At 38.8% G+C, this 12,500-nt stretch overlaps 1 protein-coding gene across 4 annotated transcripts in view; it reads right to left on the minus strand.

Annotated features, from left to right (window-relative positions):
* LOC138017033 (ubiquitin carboxyl-terminal hydrolase 15-like) overlaps positions 1 to 12,500 on the minus strand; it is a 167,775-nt gene that overhangs the window by 155,022 nt on the left and 253 nt on the right. For all 4 annotated transcript variants that reach the window (XM_068864243.1, XM_068864241.1, XM_068864242.1 and 1 more), the window contains exons 2-3: positions 11,344 to 11,471; positions 2,065 to 2,319 (exon numbers count right to left, since the gene is read on the minus strand). In XM_068864243.1, the coding sequence (XP_068720344.1) occupies positions 2,065 to 2,319; positions 11,344 to 11,471 (383 nt within the window). The remainder of the gene's footprint in view (positions 1 to 2,064; positions 2,320 to 11,343; positions 11,472 to 12,500) is intronic.

The raw sequence follows: 12,500 nt of genomic DNA on the forward strand, positions 1-12,500 counted from the left end.
TCTCAAAATTACCTCCAGAACCTACTTTTCGCATAGAATAAGCTTTTAGAATGATGTTCTTGTTTGCATAAAGCAAGCTAACAAAATATGTACCTTGCTGAGTTTGCATTTGTTAGCGTTGATAGTAGTTTCGGCTGATGCTTCTGTTTTATGAGGGGTATATTGTTTTGGTCTCCCATCCAAACACTAACTCTGCTGGACATGGAGTAACTTCAGTGAACTTTGGTATTACAAAGCTGTCAGATGCTCAGAGGGCACGCTTAAAGTGCCCCTGTGATCAAAAAAACCACTTCCTTTTTTCCTTGAGATTTTGAAAGTGTGTTTGCTTAACACCTGACAGGCAAAATTGTGAGCTTTGATTTTTATCCAAAGGCCACTTACTTTGAGTGTAAGTTTTGGATTTCACGGTCCGCCATTACTCACATCCAAAACTGACCGATTGGACCTCAGACGGTTGGATCCAGGGAAAAGTGACGTCAGAGGCTCACTAGCTTAAAATTTCAGCATGTGAACGCAGCTTATTATATATGCAAAGCGCGAGTTAAAAAGTCTGAAAGCTCAAAACCCCCGTGCTGCATATTAATTCTGCGGCATACACACGTATTGCATTCTTAAACGAGTGAGTCTTTGACGTCATTTTCTCCTCGATCCAGCTCTCTCAAAAACATAATGTTAGTAATGGCGGACCATTAAATAGGAAAATTACAGTTAAAATAAAGAGGTGTCTTTTGAAATCAAAGCTTAAAACGTGGGTCACTTAGTGTTTTGTTTTAAAATCCAAAGAAAATTATGAATTGATTTTTTGGTCACAGGGGCACTTTAAACTTGTGGTGAAAAGAAGTTGTGAGGGAACTCGAAATTTATCAACATGTCAGCCCAGAAGCCAATGTTTCTCGCTTCTCTTTTATTTGTTATTCTTCAGAGACTGGAATGCTGTAGTTCAATACCACACAATTCAGTGCCTTCTGATTTTCTGTAACACGTACCACAGGCAACCCAGTGAATGCTTCACGGAAGCATCTCGTTTAAGAATGCAATGCGAGTGTACGTGGCCGAATTAATATGCAGCATGGGAGTTTCACGCTTTCAGGCTTTTAAACCTGTGTTTTACATATAAATTGCGTTTACACACTGAAATTTTAAGCTAGTGAGTGAATGACGTCATTTTCCCTAGATCCAACCCTCTGAGGGCCAATTGGTCGGTTTTGAACATGAGTAATGGTGGACCGTGAAATCCAAAATTTACAAATGTACACTCAAAGTAAACAGCCTTAGTTTGGATAAAACTCAAAGCTCAAAATTTTGCGAGGTAAGCAAACACGCTTTCAAAATCTGAACAAAAAAAAGGAAGTGATTTTCGATCATAGTAGCACTTTTATACATGTATCTCTGGAATAAAAGGTCTTCCAAAATAGAAACACCATTCTTCATCATTTTGAAAGGACTTTAAAATAAGAAAAATATATTTTTCACTTCATCGGCACTCTAAAGTAAATTTTTATTGTTGTAATCTTATCTTTATTTTTGTACTTATTTAAATTTACATTATTGTCTTTGAAAAGCCTCTATGTATGTATGTATGTATGTATGTATGTATGTTATGTATGTAGGATACAATAGTGTGTGCAATGGCATGGTGATTGGTTCAAGCCCCTGTTCAAGCCTGGATTTTTTCAGACTCCAGTCTATACTTCACAACTACTCAAGTTTTTTCCCATTGCATGTAATTGTGATGATCTTTCTCTTACAAAACCATCATCTTCACCTCTGTTGTTGCAATGTACAGTGTAACTATTACAGTACATGTATCTTCCAAGACAACTTTTCTGTTTACTGATATTTGGGAATCCTGATAAGCACTCAAATTCCTCATTTTTCTCATTTAGAATACCAGTACTTTAACAGATACTGTATGTACATGAAATGTTCTTCTGATGATCTATAAATAGGAACACATGATTTCTCTGTATAGATCTTAAATTTGAGGGTTCTACACATGTGTAGGTGTAGTACATGTAGATTAATACCCAAGCCCATTTAATATTATTAAGGAAAAGCACTCACCAACAGTATCTCCTTTACTGAACTGCCTTGTGACCAATGTTTGAGAATCAGAATGTCTTGAAAGTTTAAATCCCATAAGGTATACCTCAACCTTACAGCTTTTCACATACATGCCATGTTCAACAACTTTCCTTTGGAAACTCTGTTGATCTGATGTGACTCCATACCATGATGCAAGTTTAAACCATGCATCTTCAGGCAGTAGGTTATAATCTAGTCCATCAATCAGATGTTCCTTCAGAGTACTGCCATCATCTTGATGCATAATAGGAAAATAAAATGATTACAGACACAAATTTTGTTAACATGCATGACTGTTTATAGGTAGGATTTCTTCATTCTTCCAAATAACTGGATATCTACATGTACTTTCACGTCACAAGAAGTGACATGTACATACATGTACATGTAGCTATGAGGTACGTTTGACATTAGCAATGCCTTAGACCGGTTTTGCATAACAATATGACTTATGTTCAACAATAATTTTAACAAGGTTGTCACTTAAGGTGATTCCCTTGTTTTGCACAGCGCATCTCATACTGTGCATAACATTGCGACCTCGGAGATGGCGTCGTTTCTCGCCAGCCATCTGAAGAGAGGCAACAAAGGCCGCTTTTGCTGTTCAAGAGTTTTTAAGTGCAATCATGATAACTCTTCACGGTTAAGAAGGTGTTGTTTTGGAACTCGCCCCGTCCGTTTGCAGAAAATTATCATTTCGAAGCCGAAATTCCCCCTTTGCCATTCACTTATCATCACGTTGCGAAGAAACGAGCAAGGGGACCTCCCATTTTAAATGGTTTTATTTACTCATAATAGGTACACAGAAGACATATTTTAAGGAGAAAAAAGTTGGATAGTAGAAGTTGTAGTATTTACATGTACCTACAGTATAAACAACCTGAAACTGCATTTGGAGCCTGACACTGAGTGCAAGGTCATGACTGTAGTGGTCCAATTTGCTCACATTTCTTTGCAAGACTGAGCAATTTGAAATCACTTTCTAAAGGATTATAGCCTGGACAAACAAGCAGGTTCAAGTTTCAGTAATATTCAGTAGCTTTTGCTACATACCGGTAACAACAATTTTTCCAGTTGATCTAGTTTCGAACGCTTCTCGCGAAATTTGGTAAAAAACACTTAGAATAAAGAGCATACAGTGGGAAAACAAGCATGGTGACCCAATCTTTTTATTGCATTTTTTAAAATGTCCTGTGTATGAATATCAGTTGTGCCAAGTTTGAAAAAAATTTGGAGAGTACGTCATTTTCACAGGAATTAACTTAAGCCACCCAACAACAGGAACTCTGTGCCCTCCTCTCTATGCCACTGCGTTTAATTGCCCAAGGTTTGCTGTTGTCTTCTACATAAGACATCTAAATTGATCTGGTCTGACTAAGTAACCACCACACTAACAAACAATTTATCAATGGGGCAGGAATGTCGCTAGGCAGCAGCTGCCGGTGAAGATGGCTGCTTGAGATAGGGGTGATCGCCGGCTGAATTTTGGCCTTTGATCGAAGTGATAGTCCCTTTCGGGATGTCACACAACGCTCCCCTGAAAGAAACCGCTGATCACATTGGAACCACATTTCTTTCCCATCGAAACACGGGTGGCTCAGTTGGTTGAGCATTGGGCTGTTATGCGGGAACAGCACTCAGGATCTTAAAATAACTGAGGAGAAAGTGCTGCCTTTGCAATTACATCTGCAAATGGTTAGACTTTCAAGTCTTCTTGGATAAGGACTGTAAACCGAAGGCCCCATCTCATAGCCCTTGTTGGAAATTAAATAGTATGGGACATTAAAGAACCCACTCACTATTTTGATAAGAGTAGGGGACGTAGTCTCCCGTGTTGTGGTCTAACCTTATCTGAACGGGGGCATCTTCCACTTCCTAAGATTAATTGTAAACTGTGTAATAAGCAGTCTGGCTCAAGTCCCCCATCATAAAAAGCATTGCTAATTACTCCTGAAAATCCCCGAGGGAGAAACTAATAGCATCACTTAAACTTCACTTCACTTCACTTCACTTCACAACCAAAAAGGTAAGCCAATTGAGTGTGAGGAAAATCATTCATTGCGATTTTCTGGCAGTCCCATGTAGGTATGTACATGTATTTGGATTGAAACACCGAAAAAATCTCGACCGCCCAAGAAAGAGTATTTATTTTCAGCGGCAACAGTACCCATAATTGTGCAACAGTATACAGTACTGGAAACTACATGTACATGACTGTATTTGTGCATTTTCCTGGTTTCTGGCCGCAGATCGAATCTGTGTTTTGACCCAGGCCTCATCTACTGTAATACAAAGCCTTGTTGTCACAGACGCAGTCAGATTTTGACAAGACATTTGTTTGCTTTGGTTTCAGCTCTGTTTTCTCACAAAGTGGCAGTTGAGAATATGTGAATTTAATAAAATTGTGCATTTTGAAGTCAATAAAAATATTGAATAATGTGATTATATTTTTCATTCTTTCAGTTCTCCACTTATTCTCCACTCATGGTCAACCCGGTCGCTTTGAAAAATACAAACCACAGACCTGCATACAGTACCGCTCGAAACTATTTGTGCATTTGCCGCGGTTCTGACAAGGTGCAACCGCAGATTCAATCTGCAGTTTGACCGAGGTAAAACCTCGTCCACGGTAACCAAGGTTTCACCTAGATTTTTTCCAGTTGATTTACACCGCGGTTAAGAGAGGGTTTTATAGAGCAAATGCAATCAAAGAAATCTGCATATTCTTGGTTGAGTATATGACATCATCACTTGGCTAATTTGCATATTTTAAAAACTCGAATATCTCTGGAACGAAAAGAGATATTTGAAAAAAGTAAACAGCATTTTTCTTCTCACGCAGACTACTTGCTTATGTTTCAAAATGGCTTAGATAGGAAAGATGCGATTTTCGTCATAGTACCACTTTAAGCAGTTCGCATCAAACATCATATTTCATGAGCTATCGCTCTTGCTTGCGTGACGGAAGCATGCAGCTTAGTTTTTTTACATTTTAACTCGCCAAATTGGCAGAGGCTTGAACTCCTCTATAGTGTGGTTGTTGAAGCATTAAAATTTAAGTTAATCTTTCTACATCTAATTCAGAGGAATAAATATTTCTGAATTTCAAGCTCAACCGCTGAATGACCTGTCACTTAATATTTTGAATATTTTGAATCAGAAATGATCGTAATTAACGCACAACAAGGAGTTGCTTAACAACTTCGGGAATACAGTCGGTTCTTCCCTGGTATAACATTCGAGTCATTAATAAGGTTCAGATCAAAGTTGGAGCTTTTCAACAACTATCCCATAAACATTTCTATTTGGACAGAACACATAATTTGAAGCACGTTTGATTCTCAATATATCTCCTGTCGGACTGCACTGGTGGCGACTTAAGTTACGCATAATCCACACAGTTTTTTTTAAAGAAATGTCCTTTTTACGCCTTTGGCAGAAATGTTCATCATGACAGCGAAAAACTTACAAATTATTAAATATAAAGATGTAAGAATTAGGCGTGATGGTTATCAACATTCTCTGTTCTCAGCTGTCACGGTGAAATGAGACGAACAAAACAGGCTTTCATGACAGCACATTGTGATGCGTCGGTGCTGTGAAAAACAGTTTGCGTATTCATTCTTTACCTTGGGGAGCTAGGTGTGATAACATTGAACAATGCTTTGCAAAGCATCATTGTTTTCTTGCGGCACATTACCGCAATTAAATCGGTCGCGGCATTCGGTTGCTTTCGTCTCTGCCTTGGCTGCGGTTTTTGTCCAACCTAGGTGATTTCGTGGTTAACACTGTCTGCAAAGACGAGGTATCACCGCGTGCAAATGCAGTGATAGTTTCGAATGGTACTGTATTTGTAACCTCTCACACAAAAACGTACGCTAACGACACTCCGTGTATGACGGGAATTCTGTGTAGAAGCCGTGTGACACCCGTGAGGTTTTAATTTTAAGCCGTTCTCGTGGCTTGGCTCACTCGTGCAACCAACCTGGTCAGCAGTGTAAAAAAATGCCCACTCCTTTGCTAGAAAAGTCTACTTGTTTGAACCAGGTAGGCATAACACTCGTTTGGAGAAGCATCCACTCGTTCAAACAACACCATAAAACCAAAACCGAATCATTCTTTCAAAGGACTCAAGATAATTATGCATTACCGGTATATGTTGTTTCTTGTTTGATCACTCATCGATCGATCGATTTATTTCGCATCGAATCTTATGCTTGTTATCTATATATTTAATTATTTTGTTGCGCTTCAAAAAGGTTTTATGAATATTAGCAAGAATCACAAGGTCGAGTTTAGCATTTGTCAGTTCCAGGCAATTGTTTATATTCAAAAACACAACTTCCTCCGAAAACTGCTGGCAACGGGGACCATTTTTCACACCACAAGGGCACCCACATCTATCTCGTAAAAACCTTTTTGCATTGGCAATTATTTCTTCATTTCCGAGCATGTCTTGATTGCATTCCGCCATGATAACATGAGTTGAACTGATTGTTGCGTTACCCGTCACATGATTTTTCTCTTTTGTGCTATGCAAATTTTGCAAGGAATGTGGGAACTCATGCGTTAATAATGCGAATAATATTTCGATCTTCACGTTTTTCCCAAGCGATCTCCCCAGGGTGATGAAAAAATTATAATCTTTTTCGCGGATGAAAAATAAATATTAATTTTTATTTTTCACCGTTAAGCTGTTGGATAGGTTTCAAAAAAATTTCCTTGGAATTTCAATGCCCTAACCTTTCCTGGTTCGCGGCTGTTTTGTTTGCTGATTTTGATCGCTTACGACTACCTGGTTAAACAAAATAATTATTTTCATATGAGTTGTATTGTTAGCAGTAGACTGCTGACCTTTACAAGCTTCTAAACTCGTGAAATTATGTGGGCATCTACATAATTATTGACGTTGAAAGGAAATTAAATTTTCTCAATCTCATTGTTGTTCATAGCCGTGATGCCAAGATGCCCATTTCATTTATTACTCATATATACATATTACATAGATGTTTCCTTAATTTTAGTTGGAGGTGAAGTTTTAATAAAGTTCCTTTTTTTTTTTATTACTCGTTCTGGTGTCTCAGTTCTTCTTAGCACAGTTTTGCGCTTTTCGTTTTTAAGGTCAAGTTTCGTCCAAACGACTATAATTTTTGGATGACCCGAAAACACTGACTCCCGGTCCATGGACCTCCCTACGGACCGGGTCCATGGACTGCCTTACAGACCGGTCCACGGACTATCTCTACGGACCCCCTCTACGGACCACCCCAAAAAACATAGAATTAAAACTAAATAACAACTGAAAATTTGTTTATACTGGTTGTCTGGATAGACCACTCTTGCCGGTGAAATCTCAGCCATTACGGCTGAGGTGTTGCCTTTTCCTTCGCTGTTGACCGGAGTGCTTTGAAACTAAGTTCTTCCGCCATTTTGTTCAGGACAGAGAGATCGTGAAGCCTGGGGCGAGTTCACAAACCCGCGGGAGAATGATCCGAACAAAATGGCAGAGGGAAAGAAAGAAAATACAAATAGAACTTACTTATTATCAATCTTTTTCAAAGGATTCCGGTCCACAACGAAGGAAGGGGCAATATGTCATTAATAGACTTTGTACCCGAGCCTGAGCCTTAGTCTGTTGAATTTGCGGAGCGTTATGGTTGAGATTTCGCCGACACAAGTGACACAAGCGGTCTTTCCAGACAACTGGTACGTCAAATCTTTAGTTTTTATTTATTTTCATTTCTATGTTGTTTTAGGGTGGTCCGTATAGGGGGTCTGTAAGGGTAGTCCGTGGACCAGTCCGTGAGGCACTCCGTGGACCCAGTCCGCAGAGGGGTCCATGGACCGGGGTCAGTGTTTTCGGGTCACCCATAATTTTTTAAGAGCCGTTTGCGTTAACCCATGAAATCATAGCAACAGAAACAAAACGTTGACCCACTCCTGCCAAATTTTTCGACCACTCATGTGGGATTTCTGGGAACCCGTTTGATTGTGCAGTGCCACTCGTTCACTCGACTTTACAAGCCATGAGCAACCCGTGAGGGAGCCGTGTGAAAAACCTGTTTCCTGGAAAGTTGTTAGTGTATGTTTTCCCGTGAGAGGTCACATTTGTGTTGATCAAGTGCATTGATGAAACGAAAGGTATTATTAATCGAGTCGCACGATAGAGTTCCAGAAAATGTACAGTACAGCCCAAAAATAATGCAAGCGCAAGAACTTCTTTTTGCGTCTGCAAGCCGGCAACTTCTTGCGGGTTCTTGCGGCTCCTTGCGCCACAATCCTACCAGCCGCAAGAACTTCTTTGCGGTTAGAAGTTGACACCGCAAGAGCTTCTTTCTGTTAAAAAATCCTGACCGCAAGAACTTCTTTGCAGCAACATGTCAGAAAGAAGGTGATATACAAAACTCGCAACAAGACGAAATTTTTCAGGGCAATGCACGGTCGAATCTTGGGAGTTATATGTATATGTAACAAACGTCACAATGATGTTGATTTTTTACTACGTTTGCACGAAGACTAGTCGCATGATAGCAATCAGAATAAATATCAGACAAAACCCTTTTGCTACCCAAAAATGCCAGTCAAAGAAATGTTTATCAAGGTACATGTACACTGTAGTGATGAGAATGGCTTTCCACGCAAACCGTTTGTAGGACTGTGGCCGCGAATGTACATGTAGAGGAATTCATTGTTGTGAAATTCACATAAATGTGAAGCTAGAATTGATTCCTGTCCGAATCTTTGAAATTTCCTCTGCATTCCTGTTTAAATATCTCAAGGAAAATGCAGTGAAAGCGGACTCACAAGACTGAATTTTTGAAGCTGGCCATTTTCATTGTTGTCTGCTCCCGAGCACGTGGCTTTATTTCACGATCGTCACCTAAAACCAGAAATGTGATTGTTCGCGTTCACTGAGAAAAAAATAAAATAAGCATGAATCAAGTTTGATGTGCCCTGGAGTCCAACAGAGGCAGATTCTCTAAGGCAATTTGATGGGGAACTTGTTTTGTTTTGATGTCTTCTGTATCCATTTCAACAAAGCCAAAAGAAAACAAGTACGCCACGGCGAATTACGTGACAAAAGCGTGACCAACTTGTTTTTAGCGTAATGGTTGTTATGCAAATTGCAGGAACACAATTATTGTTATTGCTCGTCTTTCCCTGGTGATGTGCAAATAATGATACCAAACAGGAATGAAACAAGCAAATTTCAAAGCGGTCTTATTGAATCTTTGCATTTATGTGCATTTCACATTTTGAAACATTCACTCTCCTCGCTTTCGATCTCGCAGGTGACATTCTACAATGTAGTTCCCTTGATAAGTGTTTCTGAAAGGAGTTATAAATGCAGAAGCTTTTGTTTGTTATTTGGTATAAGTATTGTTATGATACCACAAGTTTTCTGTTGCCGATGAAGATATCACACAACATTTGCTTGCACATAACGCTGTCATCTTCCCGGCATCATATGCAAATGCCGTTCGCGTTCGATCTAAAACAAATGTTCATTCTTTAGACGTGGTTTGTTATGCTTGCGAGCCTGCTTGTTGGTAGTTAATGGCATGATTGAAGGTTTTTTTTTCTGAAAGTGCAGAAATTAGTTACTGCTTTGAAACATTCACGTTCACCGGTCTTTCTTTTAAGCGAGTGCGTAAAATACAGCCTGCGATAAATTGGGATAACCAAACATCGAGTTCTGATCTCATGGCCATCGAATGTTTCCCAATAGGAGGAAACATAGCATTATATCCCTTCCTTTTGAAAGCGATTTATGTTTTGGAAAACATAATCCGTAATCACCTCAGACAAGTAACACCGACTACTCTTGCGGTTGAACCAGCTAACTTCTTGCGCTTTTTGAGTCTTGCGGTTAAGTTCGTAACTTCTTGCAGCTTCTTGCGGCAAGCTTTCTATCTTCTTGTGCTTTGAATGTTCTTGCGGATAAACCGCAATTTAACTTCTTTTGACTGCTTGCGTGTTCTTGCGCCACTTATTGCGCGTGCATTATTTTTGGGCTGTACTGTAGCTGTGATTGGCTCAATCGTAGAGAAAGGAATGTGGTTCCAATGTGAGCAGCCGTTCCTTTCGGGGGAGCATTGTGTGACATCCCCAAAGATGGCTGTGAAGGAGACTAATGAAGTGACTGAGAAAATCACGAATTATTCTCTACAAAGTTTAAATGTCATTCAATGTGTTAACAAAAAAAATGAATATCTGTTAGTGAGATATGTCCAGGTTTGACCCTAATTAGATGCACGCGATTTCAATAAGCGTCACGAAGTGTCCCCTTGCTCTTCTAGCCAACTTCAACATCACTTGTGTCTCAGAATACAGACAATTTATGTCACAAAGTGTCCCCCACACGCTGCTCTTTAAGTGAAGATTAACTGCTGCATTTACCCAAAGTTAAAAATAACGCTAACTTTACCCTTACCTTATTGTTGAAAATAGGTAGCAAATGCTTAGACTTAAAGGGACACTTTGTGTTGGATGTCAAAATTGGGCGTGCATCTAATTAGGGTCAAACCTGGACATAAGTGCTGTTAGTATATTGAATTATCACTAGAATTTATCGATACTAAAAAAGAAATAAAAGCGTTGTTTTAAGTACAGTGTGCGTGTCTTCTCTTTACCCATATTTGGCAACCCTAAAACCCGGAATCCGGAATCCGGAATCCGGAATCACAGTACAATACAGAGAGTAAAAACTATCCTAAACATTCATAAAAGCTAACCTTAGGTCTAATTAGGCCTAAAAACGTTAAAAACTATCCTAAACATTCATAAAAGCTAACCTTAGGTCTAATTAGGCCTAAAAACGTTTGTTTAGGCCTAATTAGGCCTAAGGTTAGCTTTTATGAATGTTTAGGATAGTTTTTACTCTCTGTATTGTACTGCGATTCCGGATTCCGGATTCCGGGTTTTAGGGTTGCCCCCCGTATTCGCCATCTTGAAGAATGCCACGTGTTGTGAGACACTGGGAACAATCTTGCTCAGAGCATGAAATTACGGCCTCAATAGAACCTTCAACCGGATCAATTTATTCTTAGCTACATCCTTGATGGGGAAGACTTTAGGAGAGAAAGAGTTTCAGTAAATACACCTGAAATATTGGCTGTTCTCTTCCCATCTTAAATTCTAATTCCCTCCAAGAAAACTAATTATTTAATTATTATTTTACTCTAAGCCATCTTAACGTTGCATTAGTACATAATTTCTTCCTCTTAAATGTACATGATATGCTGTAATATACTGTACCTGCCACCAAACTTGAATTATCTATAGGACCAGGATGGTTCAACTGATCTCCAACCCCAAATTGATCCCATGTATCAAATCCAACAAACTTCTTCCACTGTTTAAACCATCGGCAGTCTACAAGATACCTGTGAATAGAGAGGCAAGCAAAAAACAACCTTATCTTTCTATGAATACAGCTGCAGTAAACTTTCACTTTCATGGTGATAGTATGATCTTACTAAAGATTTTTTTTGATGAAAATCAAACTTCATTAAACAGTAACATCCAAAATCAGTCAACATCATTCAACACGATGGCCAAACAAGTGCAATACTTTTGTTGGATTGAAGAATGCTAGAGTATGTTGAATCTGTTTGGCTAGGCCTTCAGAGTCACTGAGAAAGTCTTACACAATAATTTACTCGCTCAATTTGTCATATCCCCATAAAAAAGGTACTTAATTTAATGGTACTTTAGTGTGTGCAAATCCAGAGGTATCTTTTACCAGACATTCTTTGAAAAGCATGATTCATACTGTCTGCTTAACAAAAATACCATTGAGAAATACCCTGTTTGAGACAAGGTACACTTAATAAAACAATAGAGATCTTCTTTAATATATGAAGAAATTTGCTGAGCCAAAACATAGTTCAATTACATAATGTATGGTTTTCAAGTCGCAGAACAACAATAAAGTCATAACTGTGACTTCCTTTTAGTTGCTTCACTAATACACAATCCAACACCTGACACACACTAAGCAGTACATGAAAACTGACTGGGGTAAAACATGAAAGAGTAGTGTGTCTTAGAACTTACAAAACCATTCAAGAAATGTGTTCTACGATACTTGTACAAAACTGAAGTAAACTGTACTGAGCATGAACTTACAGCTGTTGATATTACATGTATCTACCGGTACTTGCTTTCATGTACATGCATTTTTGACCCATACACAAATTAAAGATACCATGAAAAATAGTCAATTTCATAAGAGAGAGGCGATTCTTCCCAATATGGAATAATAAAGTTCAGTTTCAAAACAAGATGTTGACCACCACAAGATGTTCGTTGGTTTACACAATGTTCAGTAACTAGTTGCGAAAAAATCCTTAAGAACCAAACAAAAGCTGACAATAGGCACATGATACATCTTAAAAGTAGAGAAAACCAAT

Source organism: Montipora capricornis, chromosome 9 (genome assembly GCF_036669925.1).
Source record: "Montipora capricornis isolate CH-2021 chromosome 9, ASM3666992v2, whole genome shotgun sequence".
Taxonomy (NCBI): Eukaryota; Metazoa; Cnidaria; class Anthozoa; order Scleractinia; family Acroporidae; genus Montipora; species Montipora capricornis.